The sequence below is a fragment of the Engraulis encrasicolus genome, chromosome 2, assembly GCF_034702125.1.
Source record: "Engraulis encrasicolus isolate BLACKSEA-1 chromosome 2, IST_EnEncr_1.0, whole genome shotgun sequence".
NCBI classification, from domain to species: Eukaryota; Metazoa; Chordata; class Actinopteri; order Clupeiformes; family Engraulidae; genus Engraulis; species Engraulis encrasicolus.
Genome location: NC_085858.1, coordinates 44,576,177 through 44,591,927, shown reverse-complemented (window position 1 = coordinate 44,591,927; position 15,751 = coordinate 44,576,177). Strand labels below are relative to the sequence as shown.

The following is a 15,751-nucleotide window of genomic DNA, read 5'->3' as shown; positions in this document are numbered from 1 at the left end:
CATTACTTCTGTTAAGTTTCTTTGTCTTAAGGTCAGCACTCTGATTTTAGCTTTCTTTAACTTTTAAGAAGACATACAGTACACTCACACCTATCGGGGAGGGGGTCACAGGATCGTTAAGCTTGGGGAAAGTGTGGGGGGTTTCAACACTTACAACATACAAACACACTGGCCAGCACACACACACAACAAAGGGGCCCAAACAAAGAGACAAAATGGAGGGAAAAGTTCAAGACCATGTGGCATATCTGAGACATTGACTGCTCAAAATAAATCAAAATGGGTATTTAGTAATTAGGCACCCCTGCCTCTTTTACTACAGTTGCCCAACTAATTCTGATTGACTCTGAGCAGTTGCCACTGATAGACACATTGATCAAATTTCTGTAGATCAAGACATGGTTTGGGGGGGGGGTTAGTAGAAGGAAGAAGGACAAACAATGGAAGCCATAGCAGGCACAGACAGAGAACAAAGACCAATACATGCATCCGATTCCAATGCAGCACTTACGTCTTAAACACTAAATTTGGGAGCTTAGTTTGATTTTACACACATTGTAGTCGACAGACTGTTCTTCTCTATTCACTGTTACCAGATAGATTTTGGCCATCAAACAAATTCACAGTATAGTATATATTCAACATCTCAATAACAACATCTCCCCCTAACACAACACATGTGATATCATAACCCGTATCACACCAGGGCCCACTCTTCTTTCAGAGTCTTCAGGACTAATTTGGTCGGCACAACGCACACTATACAGCCGTTGGCCGCAGCAGATGACCGGGTAAAGCCCGCTCTGCAAGGAGAATCATCAAATTGTCCTGGAAGTTCCCGTCGGACACTGTTTAGTTAGACCAGGCAGAGTTCACCAAAATAGAGAGAAATTAAGACAGAAAAGATAGAAAATATGTAAACTCTGGCCTCTATAACTACTACTCTTATTGGGACAGATTCACGGATGTCCTAACCGAATCTTAACATCCGTGCCCAACAGAAAATAATGTTTTATGTATATTTAAGCATAAAGATTAATTTTCTGTAAATCACAAATTCTGTCCCACTTCAACTCAGCACTAATGAGTTGGTACACCAATCCTCGTCAGGCATTGGCCTTTGGGAGCGTCGCGTTTATGGCCTCATCCATGTGGTACAACAGTCAGGCATTATCTTAGAATCAGTCATGATGAATCAACTTTAAATTCTCCTCAATTAAACGTACATCTTCAGTTTGGTAACTTAGATGGGGAAACAATTTAAAATGTCCACACTGCCTTTGTTCTTATCAGTCTGTCGACCAAATGAGTGAAAAAATCTTACCAGCTCAGTTGCTCAGTTCTGAAATCACTCTTTAAATCCATGAATCCAAATTTTATCGTCTCGGTTCGAAGCTCCATCTGATAGTATCTAGGTTTTACTACTAATTAATATTTAAGACCAGATCCAGTGCAATAGTTGGAATTCAGAAATGCAGGGTTTATTGGCTTGAGAGAGGGAGAGGGGAGGCCATTAGGCCCCGAAGGCCTGTCCACAGGCCTCCCCACCCCCTCTCTCCAATGAGGTGTTAACGGTACAGGTACAGACAAAGAAGAGAAGGTAAGAAGGGCAGAACAATGCCAGTGGCTGAACTTAAGAAGACCATCACAGGAAATGAGGTCACACGGATGATGTCACATACAGTGATAGTCTTAGCCAATTGCAATCAGCACCAGTGATTCATAACTATCCCCTAGAGGCTTATTGGGAAGCGAATCTTTATTGCCTCTTACAAACTAAGAGAGTTGCTCCTTCATGGATAAAACAATGCATGGACATCCAAATGTAATGTATCAGATTGGGGACAATATTCAGATTCCGTCAGAACACAAAAACATAAAGAGACAGAACACTTTGCAAGCTAAGGATATGGAAATGTACACCTGAATAGCAATATAAACATGTCCTGTTTACAAATTACACCGTGAAGTATTATGTATCCAACACAGCTATTTCCCAATAGCCATTAGGCCTACAAATCAATTAGCAGTGATGGGCAATAGCAAAGCTAGCCTACTAATTTAAGCTGCTCCCACTGGTCTGCATACATACTAACATACATTGCATAGCTACCCTGCGTGCATACAGTTGTGAGAATGCAACATTTGTGTTGACATTTTCTTCGTTTTGGCAGCATCACCATATGATTCAGTAAGTTATGGCAACTGCTGCCTAGCTATCCCCAATCCAAACTCATAGCAGTTAGCATTAGCGATTACTTAGCATTTTTATCTGTAAGTTTAGCTTACAGTTGGAATAACAATCATGCTGTACTGTATGCATATTTTGCATGAGTGACACTATTTTAGAGAAACCATATTGTGAAACTGCCTCACTTTGCCTGTAGCAAGTTAGCAAAACAGGCTGGGTTAGCCTACCTTCATTTACACTGGGAGGGAGAGAGAAGGGGTTCCTTTCCTGCGTGCGTGCTGCGTGTGTGCATGTGAGTGAGAGAGAGAGGGGGGTTCTGATTTGAGCAGAGTGAGAACACAGTGTAGCTTCTGAGTGAACTACTTTTCCCCACGCTTGTGTAGCTTAGCTCACTACATTTCTAATGGTGGTAGCTTTAGTGTAGTGAAGCTTAATTATGGTTGAGTAGCTGATGGCTTATGTTCTCAATCGAGATTTGTTAAAAATCACCTGTATAGTTAGGTTAGTCTCAATAGCCACAATAGCCACGGGTCATAAAAAAACTAAATTACAAACTCATGTACCTTCCCTAATGTAGAACATGCACCATTTCATTCAATATTGAAAAAAATATATTGAACTTACCAGCAAATTAGGTGGGTGATGTGATGACAGATTAAAATGTAACAGACAACCAAGAAAACACTGCAGGATATGAATTGAAGCGAGAAACGGTTGGTAATCAAAATGGTGTTTACCTGCTTACTGAGCATGTGCGAGAAAGTACGGTGAGTGCATTGGGACAAACTTAATGCAATTTAATCAACAGTATTAAGTAAATCTAACCCAATGACGTTCAGTAATCTCAAAAACCAATACAGTAAGGTTGTTTCAACAAAACTCACTTGATTACATCTTGGAACACGACAACATTCAATAAATTTAACATGAAATAGTTATTTAATTCCAACGACATGCATGTTTCATTTTTCTCAGTGCAGTGAACTCAATGCTGAAATCGCATGTTTTCAAGTAGTTAGCGAGATACGGTCGTATTATTAAAATATGATTGGAAATTGTGCCTGGGGTATTTGTGACAAATGTGCAAGTTTCCCCGCGATGTAACAGGTGGTAATCACTTTCCTCTTTACCTAAAACCGGACTAATATTAACAGCTGGATAGTCTGCCTTGAAGGGTCTCGGCAGCCTCGCACTCGACTAGAAAGCACACGGATCAAAAACATACTTTGTGTGCTCCGATCATGACACCATCTCATTCATGTCCCTTTTCAGTAAGGTTGTTAGCCTGGCCGCGCCAAAAACCCCTACAGCAAAGCTGTGCCGGGGTCTGGGGTCGCTGAGAATCAGTGTGGGCGGGATCAACGGTTTCCTCTGCACTCAATGCAACGCAATAGGATGGCGAACAACCAACCAGGGTGATGAGGAATGATTACGTATTGCAGCGCGACAGGAAGTACTTGGTAGAGTGTAGGCAGTAGGAAATAGAACGAATGCCAGGCCAGCGAGCGAGCGTATTCTCTACGGGCTAATGTCAGAGTGAGGAAAGATTTGCCAACTAGCACTCCAATCTGCTATTGTAGAGACTGCACGCGAACTACGTGAACATGGAAGTGAATGATTGTTGCCGTTTTTGCAACAAAAATATGCGAATATCTGGCGTGATTTCTAATTCAGCACTTATCTTTGACAGCCAGAAAGAAAAACAAACCATTGCTGACAGATTAATGCAGGTTGGCGTGTCGGTGTTGAAAACACAGACAAAATCGAACAGAATTTGTAGGCCTTGTGTGCGGTTACTAACGAGAATGGAACAGGACCTGCCGGTGTTCCGAAGATGGGTGCAGGAGGAGGGAGCATCCACCACGACTTCAGATACCTCTGGTTCTACACAGAAACGTGACCGCGAGCCGACTCCATCCAAAACACCAAGGGCATTGAAAAAGTTCTGTGATAAACCAGCAAGTCCGGGAAAAGGGGCTGCCGTTCGTGTCAACATCGCCCAGGTATGTTTGCATTTTGACATTTGTTTATCGTGCAGTAACGGTGGAGATATTCAATTTGCTTTTCATTAGACCTATAGATGTTGCCCATCAGTTAGGATATTCCAGGGACAACATTGTCATTAGACGACCGTTCTCCTTACTCTAGTCTGTAGCCTCCAAAATGACCATTATATCGTGCTGAAATCTGCATCGCTTGATCTGAAACTTAATGATAGCATAGGAGTGTAAACAGAGACGGTTTAGGTCCTAAATTGCTTGTATGTGGCAGTGTGTGATAATACGTGAAATATAATCGGGTGGGACTACACGTCTGGGAGTGATAGAAACACCTGGGACTACACGTCCGGGGAGCGATCTCAGTTGGTGTCCATCTACCTCCCACCTAAACGGTCTCTGATGTAAATACGCCATAAAGCTACAACCTACAGCTAGTCCTCAGCGTGTCTCTCATGCCTATTTGCCATGACTATTAGATAACTTTGGAACTGTTGCTTGGTCTTCATGGCATTTAGCATTGTGAAAAGTAATGATACAGTGGATGTTCAGAATTCTGCCTCCTGGACCAGATTAGCCTGACATTTCAGCTCCTCCTGTGTTCATGTCACATTGTATAGTAGGAGTTGTATAGTAGGAAAAATACTTCACTACTGTACTTAAGTATGTTTTTGAATACTTAACACTTTTCCCAAGTGTGTGTATATATTGAAAAAAAGAGTTTTGACCATACTGCAACAAAGTCAGGACATGATGCATGGGCTCTGGGCTTAGGTCAGCACGCATAGGAAGTTGAGTTTATTTTCTGTCGAAACCTTTCCTAAATTTAGACTGAAATTGGTTGTGTGTACATTTTTAAATGTTTTTGAATTTTTGAAATTTTACCCAAATAGAAAAAAGTCTTTCAAACTGCATTGTACTTTTCATTACATTACTTAATTACATTATTTTTGACAGTACCTCACATACATACAAGAAGTTTCAGATACTTTAAGACTTTTACTTAAGTAACATTTCAGTCAGTGACTTTTACTTTTACCAAAGTCATTTTTTGGAGGGGTACCCATAGTTTTACATGAATATGAGATTTCAGTACTTTATACAACACTGCTTCTTGGTAGTCAGCCCCTACCCCCGGTTGAGGGTGAGATGCTGCTGCACAGATCACAGCAGGGTGCTGAGCCTCTGGAGACGGGGGGGGGTCTGGGTTGCTGGGCCTATCACTGCCCAACCACACACTTGTGGGTTGACGGAAAATTATTATTTGCTGACGGTGTTTTCTGCAGTTTTCTAATGGAATGGAATGGAGTGGGTCATCATGGAAAGCCCACTCCTGAGAAGTTGTTCTTATTCGTTAAGCTGGGGTGGGTCATGATGAAAGCCCATCCCTGGAATGTGGTTCGTATTTTCACAGACTTTCTCAGAATGTGATATTTGTGTTGTTTGAAATATGAAAGGTGGTGTGAGAGATTACTAACACATTTTTACATTTGTATGTGAGTGTATGAGAGTGTGCTTGTGATTAAATCCTCACACACCTATTCAAAGAACGCTTCTGACCGCTGGGTCGATTGCCTGGTCTCTTGACTCAGAGGTTTAAGTATTCTCTGTTGGTGTATAGTGGTGGCTGGTTCGAACACCAAGAGTGACGGTAACATTTCTTTGTATCACAGGTGCAGCAATGCGAAACAGGGTCCCAAGGCTGCCTACAACGCATACAAACATTTTGTCATCACAGACACTACTGCGCTGCTTCTGACGGCTGCCATGGAGCACTTTGGCCTGAAGGATATCGAAGGTACATAAATAGGGTGTTTTGAAATGGGACAGCAGTGCTTTAAAGCTGAACTGTTTGGGTAGAGGGAAGAATGTAAACCTTTGCTTTTGTTTGTGTTTTTTCTTCCATGTGACTTAGACATCCCGGAATCGTTTGTTCCTGAGGACATTGCATCAGGATCAACAGACACGAGGCGAACATGGTTGCATGCCAAATCTGCTGAGGTGGTCGATAAGTACATCCTGCTTGGGGATGTGGTTGAGGCCATGACTGGTCTCGGCGAAGCAGATGTGACATCGACTCAGGCAAAGCAGTACCCTTGTCGAGCGCCAGGCTGTCAGCAGGTATACACCTATCCCAAATACAGAGACAATCACGAGCTTAAAAAGCACAACTTACACGTGTCCCCCGAAACATTGCCTGGTACATCACTCAACAAAGACCACAAGCAGGAACATACCTTGGCGCGTCTCAGCTTCAGCTTTCTCCTTTGGGACATGCTGGATGCTGTGAAAGAGGGTGACGGAGAACGACTGATGAGGCTGTACAAAGTAGCTCTGCTCTTCTACAAAGCCCATGCGCACAGCCACTATGCATACAGTACGTTACTCCTGACACTTCAGGTGAATGCGTGTCTGACGCCTCGGATGTCGCACAGCGTGACCTGGAACAGGTTTTGGAGCACTAGGGGAGGGAATGGAGGCAACATCCCCTTAGACCTTCATTTAGAACACCTCAACAACTTCCTGAAGTCTTTCTTGAAGGGTCAGGGTCCAAACCTGTCTGAAGAGTCTGCTAGCCGAGTCAGCAAGGCCATAGGCGTTTTGAAAGAGATAATGGACAAAGTTGATACTGAACTGGGTGTGAAAAAGCCAAGTGGCATCCATCGTGCTGAGCAGCAGACACAGGATATATTGACTCTGATTAATGTTTTCAGGGAGGGTCAACTGTTGTCAAAGATACCTGGAAGGGAATTTCGGGCTTTCCCGAAGTTTGACAGCAATCTGTTGCACAAAATGAAAAAAAAGGAAATGTGGGAGTGGATGATGCTCAAACTGAAAGAGTGGAGAAAACTGAAAAAATAAATCTCACTCATTGGTAGTTTCTTGTCTTGTGAAGTCCCTATAGGTACCTTCAGATCTATGCAGTACTTATTTAAGCATTAACACTTGATGACTCATAATTGCACCCTTACCTTTCTGCACTTTACCATGCATTCAGTTTGTCAAAATATTGTCTAGACTGTTACAGGCCTCTTCTAACAGGCGTATTTAATTTCACTTATTTAGCACAATTTTTCAGTGTTTGCTGCGAGTATCTCGACTTGTAAAACATGTTTAAACTCAATTGAACCAGCCAGTTCCAACCCAGTCACTTTAAAGCACATTGTATGTAACATTGTCACTTTTTTTTTTTACTTTGTATCTACAGTATTTTACTACCGGTTACCATTTCACAATCAAGAATATCTTGCATTTCTTTTCTTAATACTATTTGACTACTGATTTCCATTTTTAAATCCTGGGTATGTTGCTTTTTATGTCCCATTGTAAATAATATGCACATTATTAAGTACACAACTAATTCACCCTTTTTCTGTAAATGTAAATAAACACTTAAACAAGAATTGAGATCGTTCTTCAATTTTATTTACAGGCAGTCATCTGACATAAGTATTCAGGCAGTACTTTCAAAGATGTAAGAGGTATGTACAGTGGTCATATGAAATGACTAACAAATGTTTCAGTCTGTACTCAACTGTGACACCCCGGATTCTAGACTGCTCCATTGGGACAAGGCGTTTGCATCAGAGTCAGAGTCAAAGTAACCTGTGTAGTCTTGGTCTGGCACCATAGTTTCCTCCACAGGCAGATCAACTTCAGTGTATTCAAAATCCCCAAAGACATTAAAAATAATGCTGAGAATTTCCTGTCCGTGCCTTTTACTGAACACCGGTAGGTTGTCCATTATGAATGGGAGATCAAATATATCTGTGCAGCGCTCAAGAACACAGTCTATCAGCTCGTTACTAAAACCAGTGCAGTCGCTGCTGTTAGTGTACAGAGGCATGTTCTGGACTAAGCTGAGCTTGTACCTGTACAGAGTATCTCTAATCGTCAGTCTTTGATCCTCTGTAACTTCTCTGCTTTTGACAACGGCATGAGTGTACTGTTGAGGCAGTTCGTAATCGGGTATTGCCACGTCACAACTGGGAGAGCTGCAAGAGCAAACAGAGTGGCAGTATGAGCAGCACAAATGGCCCGGCAGAACACACTCAGTGTTTTGTTCGAAGTGTGAGAATAAGGCCTTCCTAAGGCAACTAGTGATGCCCTTCTTCAACAGTGTCTTAACGCCCTCATTCACTCTTGCTTCCTGCTTCAATTTGTAAATTATGGCATGTGCTGGAGACCCATCTCGCCCGGCCCTGCCAACCTCTTGTACAATGGCCTCCACATCCTCAGGTGAGCCATACATCACAACATGTGATATGTTAGGAAAGTTCAGTCCCATTCCCAGAGCTGTGGAGGCTACAACCACTCTGCATGAACCATTGCCACGTAATGATTCCAGTACTGTGATCTTGTGATGGGGAAGTGTTTGGCTGTGAAACATGCCAATGAGTCGGTTTTCTGCCGTGTGTTCTGGATCCCGATCCACCCAGCTGTCCTCACCAAGTTCATACTGTAGGTGACAGAACACCTTCCCGCACATAGGCAATGTACGGCAGTAGATGATTATTGGTGCCATTGTTGGACCCTTCTCTTTAACCGCCCTCACAATCCAGTTCAGACACTCCATGCTATCTGAAGACACTGTAGACAGTCCAAGCCTTATGTTTTTTCTGTTTGGGCTTATGATTACTTCAGTGGCATTCTCCAAATGTAACTGCCTTTTGACAACAGCTTGCGAGTCCAGGTCTGCCGTTGCTGTCAAGGCCAGAATAGGTGTACCTGGAGAATAAAGGTAAATGCATTAGCATCTACAGTACAATACATTTTCATTAAAGTAAGCCATTAAAAAAATCCAACCAAATATGTGAGGTGAAGTCACAAAGGGTTGTGGAGGGTCTGACTTGCCAGCAGAGGTGTCAAAAGTTAAAGTAAAAAAAAAAAAAAAAAAAAAAAGGTAAGTTTCCTTCCAGCATAGGTAACTTAACTTATCTGAGTAAAAAGTAGACCTGTGTAATTGTCTTACAATCAGCTGACTACCCTGGTTGGATCAGTGGTGGGTCCTTACAGGGTTTTTAGTGTGTTTCAGTATCAGTACAGTCTATCTCGTTAGTTTCAAAGGAGTAACAGATGTGCAGGCCCTAATATCGTGTACTGGTCTTGTTAAACCACAAATGTACTTTTACTTTTGAAACCTCCGTTTGCCGGGTTATGATCAACAGCAGTGAGAACAGTGTAAAATAACTTTTCTTCAGACTGAGATCATAATGGTCATGGGTCACAACATTTCATAGCCTACTCACCTGGTTTTACAATGGACCGTAGCTCGGCCAGTCTGGCAAAACTCTCTCTGAAAGCCTTCTCTCCTCTAGCAGCCTTTCCCCTGGAACAAATAAAATAAAAACACAACCAATGTGACATCAGCTATGGCACACTTAAAACAACCGCCCGCGCGTCATCAACTCAGGCAGACTACAAGTAAAATGTACACCCCAATCTCTCAGTCCACTGTTAAATGTTAGGAGCAGACCGGAATGATAGCAGCTAATCGTTTCGGAATGTGCATAGAGCTCTAGTGTTCCAAAAACCGATCGCAAAAGCTCACACATTACATTATGCAGGATTCCAAAACAATTCGCTGTTTGTGTGGACGATGACGTTAGCTTTGATTTCGAATGGTTTGCTGCTACCGTAACTTAGATGGTTAAAGTAAGTCAGTGGGCTAGACTATCGTGAAACATCACAGAGTTGCATGTAACATCAGAGTAGCTAGTTGTGGTAGCTTCGATTGCACCTTACATTGTTCATATTATTCGTACCATTAAGTATATTTACCATTTGTATGTGAGATGAACTTCATCCACGACAAGGCCCAACAGGTTGTCTTGGTAGACTTTGCTGGCTAGCAAGCATCGCCATTCCTTGTTAAGCCAGGACTCCGGACTCCCGAACACCAACTGGTACCGCCCGCTTCGGATCTCCTCCGGGTCGCTTTTGCCAAGTTGCGCAGCTGTAAGACCCAGTTTTTCGGCCTCTTGTACCTGATCGTCCATAAGTGCTAAAAGGGGTGACACGATAACCACCAGTGGTTTGTGCAGCAGACCCATGCGTCGCCCCACCAGCGGAGCAAGTTGGTAAATCAGGCTTTTACCATATCCGGTGGGCAATACTCCAAAAACGTCCCTTTTCTGCAGAAAAAACTTTAATGCCGTTATCTGCTGGTCTCGCAAGGTGAAATGAATATCCAAATCTTCGAGAGTCGTTGCCAAAGCTGAATCGAAAGACGCCGTGAATTCGCTAGGGGCAGCCATTGTTTACTTCTCTCTGGGACTACACACGAAACGTCGCACACTCTGTCGTCACTAGGTAGCCCGGCCCCCGATCCCGCCCCTCACGATTTGATTGGCCGCCAACCCCGATCCAGCTTGGATCGGTTGTAGATTCAGGGTGGCTAGACTGCCCCCGGGAGCAAATTCATTTTGCGGCCACTAGGGGCGTCTAGATTTCTAGGCTATAAGGTTGTAAGCAAACCACGAACCTGTTTCAGAGTAGGATTTTGGATTTCTGACCTAATTAATGAAGAAACACCGCTAGCAAAGTTAACTATCGGTCACGGCAGGAGTGTTTTGACTAGCAGCTGATGGACTTGACTTTGTTAAGCTACTGAAGATATAAACGCCAAACGTTAATGTTACACATTGCTGTGGTAGCTTTGAAGATGACTACAGCCATTAAGTTGTGTGATTTCGTTTTCGTCTAGCAAGTTTGAGTCAGGGCCATTGAGAGTAAATAGAAGGTCAGGGCTCAAAAGATATGCGAGCTCAGCTTACCATGGTGCTGGTTACAATGCCTATCGATACCCATAGAAGAGCCCATAACAGCTGTGATGCATCGCATGACCGTTCAGAAAATAAATACTTATATTCACAATACTATGAATGGCGTTTTTTATTTATTAGGGGTGAATAACTGCTGCGATTTGCAGTCACTCACTGCATAAATCACGTTGATATCTCAGCATTGAAAGTTTATCTGTTCGACCTAGCAACTGTAACTAAAGAGGGCGGGGCTTAGCCAAAGGTGAATTGAGTACACTGACACACAAGGGTGGAGTTTGAGACGTACAACAGAGTGCTTTCGCACGCAGGCAGCAACCAGGGTAACTTTCAAGGTGAGCTAAAGTGGTCTTGATGTTGATTTCATCCACCTTCAATCGTCTAATTACTTTAGCCTTATGCAAACATGTTTTATGAGTTAGTGTTAGGTTTATGTTTGTTCTGGAAATGAAACGGCATACAGAAGTACCTTTACAATGGAAACCACTAGCTAGCTCTGCCCACCATGTTTTCAATGACTGAAGCTAGGTGCTAGCTAGAGTTTGCCTTCGTAAATCAGCAACGATGTCAGCCTGAGGAAGATTTACCACGTGCATTTAACATGGTACTGTATTTCAGAAGCAGATTTAGCGATAGTGAATTGATAACATTAAAAAATAAACGTGTTGAAACCGGTCTTGTAGTTGACTTCTCTGTTTGTTTGTGTTCACAGGACTTCCTCTGGATGGTGGCAGATTGACAACCTCACATCAGTGAACATGAATCTCATAACTGATTGGAAAAATAAATAAAGTTTTGCACACAATGTGTTTGTCTGTGTACTTGAATCACTTCATAGTAGGCTAGTCTATACTGTATTAAAAATGATAATAACTTAGTAATTGAGTGGAAATAAGAAATAAGACATTTTAAGACCATGAAAATATGTAATTTCCATAAAATTGAGTGGAATAGGTGATAATGCATTTTATGGCCCTGATTCTATCTTATTTCCATATAACTACTCAATTGTTTACAAGGTAATTAAGCAGAAATAATACAAGGATGCTTGGGTGGTCGTTTCTATGCAATAACATAGCAAGAGGAAATATTGCACATTACGGCCCTGATGTAGCCTAATTACAATGAAACTACTTCGGCTGATACCGTTTAGTTACTGGCATACCTACCACCTAACTACTATGATGACACAGTAGCTGTTTCCATTAGCCTACTATTAACTAGAAACTACAGCATAATTGCACTGGAAACTGTATGGTTATTTTTGCTGTTATTAATGAGAAATTATAGTGTAATTGCACTGGAAACCATATGGTTATTTTGCTGTTATTACTAATAACAAGCAGTTATTACCATAAAATTAGACTGAAATTACTGAGAAATTACTATGAAATTAACACCTTATTAGCGATCCGTAAAGTAAAGTGTTACCGGAAATTCTTTGAAGCCTTTTTTCTCAGTTTGCAGTTTTCAGAGTAACTGCGTTCTTGTTTTGTAGGGCAGATTAGGCAGCCCAGTTTCAATGAGCAGCGTAGTTGCAGTACCTTTTTTGACCATATCCTGCATAGTGTATCTAACAATAGTAGTGCCCAGGGCAGCAGTAGAGTATTATAATATAGTTGTTAACTAATGGGAATATTGTGAAGCTTATTTTTGGTTGATTTTGGTGTGCTTTAGTTATTTATAATATATTATTTTGTTTTGCTATGTTTTTCCTGACAACCTGCCGCGACCCACCTAGCACACCCTCGCAGCCCCCCAGGGGTCCCCAGCCCCCGTTTAGAAAACAACTGCCTTATGGATTCAAACAAGCTAAGTCATAAAGGGTGTTTTCCTCAGCAATGTTTCTCGCAAGGGACACCAACACCATCAAGATTTGGCAGCGCTATAGTATATGAATGTCCTTTCCTGGCGAGCCATTGAATTGCTAATAATGACATACTTTATCATGCTTTCTTGTCAAACAGTTGAAGTTAAGTTGCTGAGTTTTACATAATGGTTTGCGATAATGGCACTCAGGCCTGGAAATTGAGCTTGCCATGACAGGGTCTTCACTCTTCATATAGTGGTCGTCCATCCTCACACTAATTGACGAAGCTGTGTGCAGGCCCACCGACAGGGCTCAGGAATGGGGGGGGGGGGTGCTCATAAGTTGCAATTGCGTATTTCAACTTGCATTTAATTGCTCTATTTTATTTCAAAACAAGTTGTTTTGATGGGACAAATGGGGTCCCATTCAGAGATTTTTGTCCCGGGCCCAGCCAAAGCTGTCAGCGACCCTGCCTGCGTGTCTGGGAGCATTGTCCTGCTGAATAAGACAATCCTCTGCTCCAGAGGTGGGGAACCTTTTTCATTCGGAGGGCCACTTCAATTTCATCTGAGGGCCGTAAAAGTCCTCCGAGGGCCGTTCTATGAACACAAACCAGGATTTCCCCCTGCACTTTAGGCCTATATTGAAGGCATCCACCTTTAAAACACAGCCCACCTTCTCTAGGTCCCCTGAATATAACTTAATTGTCTAAGATTCCATCACAAAATATGTCATATTTCATGTGAAGCTGCATAAAATTGAAATTATATCGGGGGCTGGATAAAATGACCTCAAGGGCCGCAAACGGCCCTCGAGACATAGGTTCCCCACCCCTGCTCTGCTCTGAGTTGGGGGGCATTGTCAGAGTAGAGGGAAGCTAGTTTTATTCCAAGATAGCTTAGTATTTGGCTTCAGTAATGCACCCTTCGCAAAGATTAAGCTGACCGATTTCAGCCTTGCTGAAGCTCCTCAGATCATCACCTGTTCTCTGCCAAATTTCACAGCAGGAGCAAGACACTGCGGTTTGTAGACCTCCCCAAACAAACAAACAAACAAGCATGAACATGGTGACTTGGACAGTGACCTGATGTTGTTCAAGGCCATTGCATTAGAAGTCTGCGGCGTCAGGTGCATCACCCTAAATAACATTGAGGGAAAGCAGAACCGCATTAAGGCCACGTAATGAGTCATTATGTGTTTAAATCTGTGTGTGTGTGTGTCTCTGTCTCTGTCTCTGTCTCCCCCCTTCTCTCTCTCTGTGTATTTCTCCATGTGTCTGTGTATTTCTCCCTGTTTGTCTGCCGGTCTGTCTCAAGGTTAGGGTTAAGGTTAGGGACAACGTTGGAGGAATGGAGAGATGACATGAAGCTGACACGACGACAGGGCTCCCCTCCCGGAATGCACGCTGCTCGAGGCACTCGCGCTCTCTCTCTCGCCCTTTCTCTCACCCACTCTCTCACTCTCGTAGCCTACAGACGACAGCGAGCGTTGCCCAACAATGAAAAACGAGGCTATCTCTTGACGGCACCACGAAGCTTACAGTTGACTTTTTTGCCAGACTTGGCTCCTCTCTCCCTCTCAGGGTGGAACTTAAACTAGTTGCTACTGTCCTTTCTTGTGGCCTTGTGACTCAAGGCTTTACATCATTTACATGTCATCAAAGTTTTATTCCATATTTCGGAAAAGCACTATTCAAAGGTCCTTATCTCATTTAGAATCAGTATGTTGCTCCCCAAAAGTTCTGCCAACATTGGCAGCGGAGAAACTTGATTGTTTTCTCCATGGGGGTGGGGTTACACTAGCCAGGCCGCCTGGTGTCGCAACACCTTCAGAGTTGCCTCTGGTCAGACCAGGAACAATACAAATACAGAAAAATTGGGAACTCCACCCACTTCGTTGGGAAGCAAGCAACCAAGCAGACCAAGGGAGGTGGGTCAGCAGCCATACTGTTTGGGAAATGTTTTTTGTTATGCTCTTGGTCAGACACAGTCTCGAAGAGATTTGAGTCAATGATAATCAAGCTAGGGAGACACAAAAGCAAGAGGCCATGAAACAGGAAATGACGGGAGGTAGTAGTTAGAGGATGCATTCCAATATGCGACCTTGCGTCCTTCACTTGTGCTTGTGGCCTCATACCAGGAAGTAATATGTTGTGATGACATCACTGTGACAACAGCATTATAGTTCAATATCTCACAAAAGCTCAATTGTAAAGCCATTTTCTCATTTTCAAACATGATGGTAAATGAAACATTGTCCCCCAAAAATTGTTTTTGCTAGACTGACAGCGGGGAAACTTAACGGAGGTGGGGCATCAGCAAAGCGTGAGGCCACAAGCCCAAGTGGAGGACGCGAGGTCACATATTGGAATGCACCCAGAGTTCCATCTGGTGTGTCTGAGTGGACGGGATACTCTCATCGGAGAATCTAAGAGAGTCTCTCTGTTCTCATCATCTAAAATGTGTTGTTTACAGTCATGTTATTTTTAGGCCAGTAAACTTTGACCTATCGTTCAGCAAAAAGAAGAAACATATGGCTGAGTCATTAGTCATTAAAAAACACTGCACTGCAAATGCAAACAGTGAAAATTAAAAAGCTGAAACTGAATTAATGCTGCCCTTATGAAATTATTTCCTCGCCGGCAGGCGGCAAAGTCTCCCATTAAAGTGCAACTTAATGATCAGAATCTCCGATGGGGCTTTCATGGTTACTATGGTCACAGGGAAAAGCATTTTAATCATCGTTCAGACATCAGTGAGAAGACTTCATCTTCATCCCCTGATGCCGTATCAAAATTAGAGTTTAAACCATTTTAGCCTTATTATTAGGCACCTGCAGAAAACGCCTGCTGAATACATAAGCCCTTTTTTTGGAAAGGGTGCCCTCTGCCTATTAAAACCAAAATATCTCAACCTCCGAAGCACATAAAAACGTGACTAAGTTCCATTTAAAAGCTAGGGCCCCCATCTTA

General features: G+C 42.8%; 2 protein-coding genes across 2 annotated transcripts; one reads left to right on the top strand and one right to left on the bottom strand.

Moving 5' to 3' along the window:
- The first annotated feature begins 5,498 nt into the window (after window positions 1–5,498).
- LOC134439224 (uncharacterized) lies at window positions 5,499–7,050 on the top strand. Its single transcript, XM_063189121.1, has 3 exons — window positions 5,499–5,586; window positions 5,862–5,986; window positions 6,104–7,050. Exons 1-3 carry the CDS (start codon window positions 5,582–5,584, stop codon window positions 7,048–7,050), a joined length of 1,077 nt encoding a protein of 358 aa, XP_063045191.1. The 5' UTR covers window positions 5,499–5,581.
- A 658-nt stretch (window positions 7,051–7,708) lies between these two features.
- On the bottom strand, window positions 7,709–10,445 carry LOC134439216 (ATP-dependent DNA helicase RecQ-like). Its single transcript, XM_063189109.1, has 3 exons — window positions 9,970–10,445; window positions 9,438–9,517; window positions 7,709–8,916 (listed from the first exon to the last, which is right to left on the bottom strand). Exons 1-3 carry the CDS (start codon window positions 10,443–10,445, stop codon window positions 7,709–7,711), a joined length of 1,764 nt encoding a protein of 587 aa, XP_063045179.1.
- Window positions 10,446–15,751: the final 5,306 nt, after the last annotated feature.

Excerpts from the sequence above, each read along its gene's own strand:
- LOC134439224 (XM_063189121.1), top strand. Across the intron at positions 5,987-6,103 it reads TGGCCTGAAGGATATCGAAG|ACATCCCGGAATCGTTTGTT; the intron begins GTACATAAATAG and ends CATGTGACTTAG.
- LOC134439216 (XM_063189109.1), bottom strand. The coding sequence starts at position 10,445 with ATGGCTGCCCCTAGCGAATTCACGGCGTCTTTCGATTCAGCTTTGGCA. Across the intron at positions 9,518-9,969 it reads GTTCATCTCACATACAAATG|GGGAAAGGCTGCTAGAGGAG; the intron begins GTAAATATACTT and ends TATTTGTTCCAG. Across the intron at positions 8,917-9,437 it reads ACGGTCCATTGTAAAACCAG|GTACACCTATTCTGGCCTTG; the intron begins GTGAGTAGGCTA and ends TTTATTCTCCAG.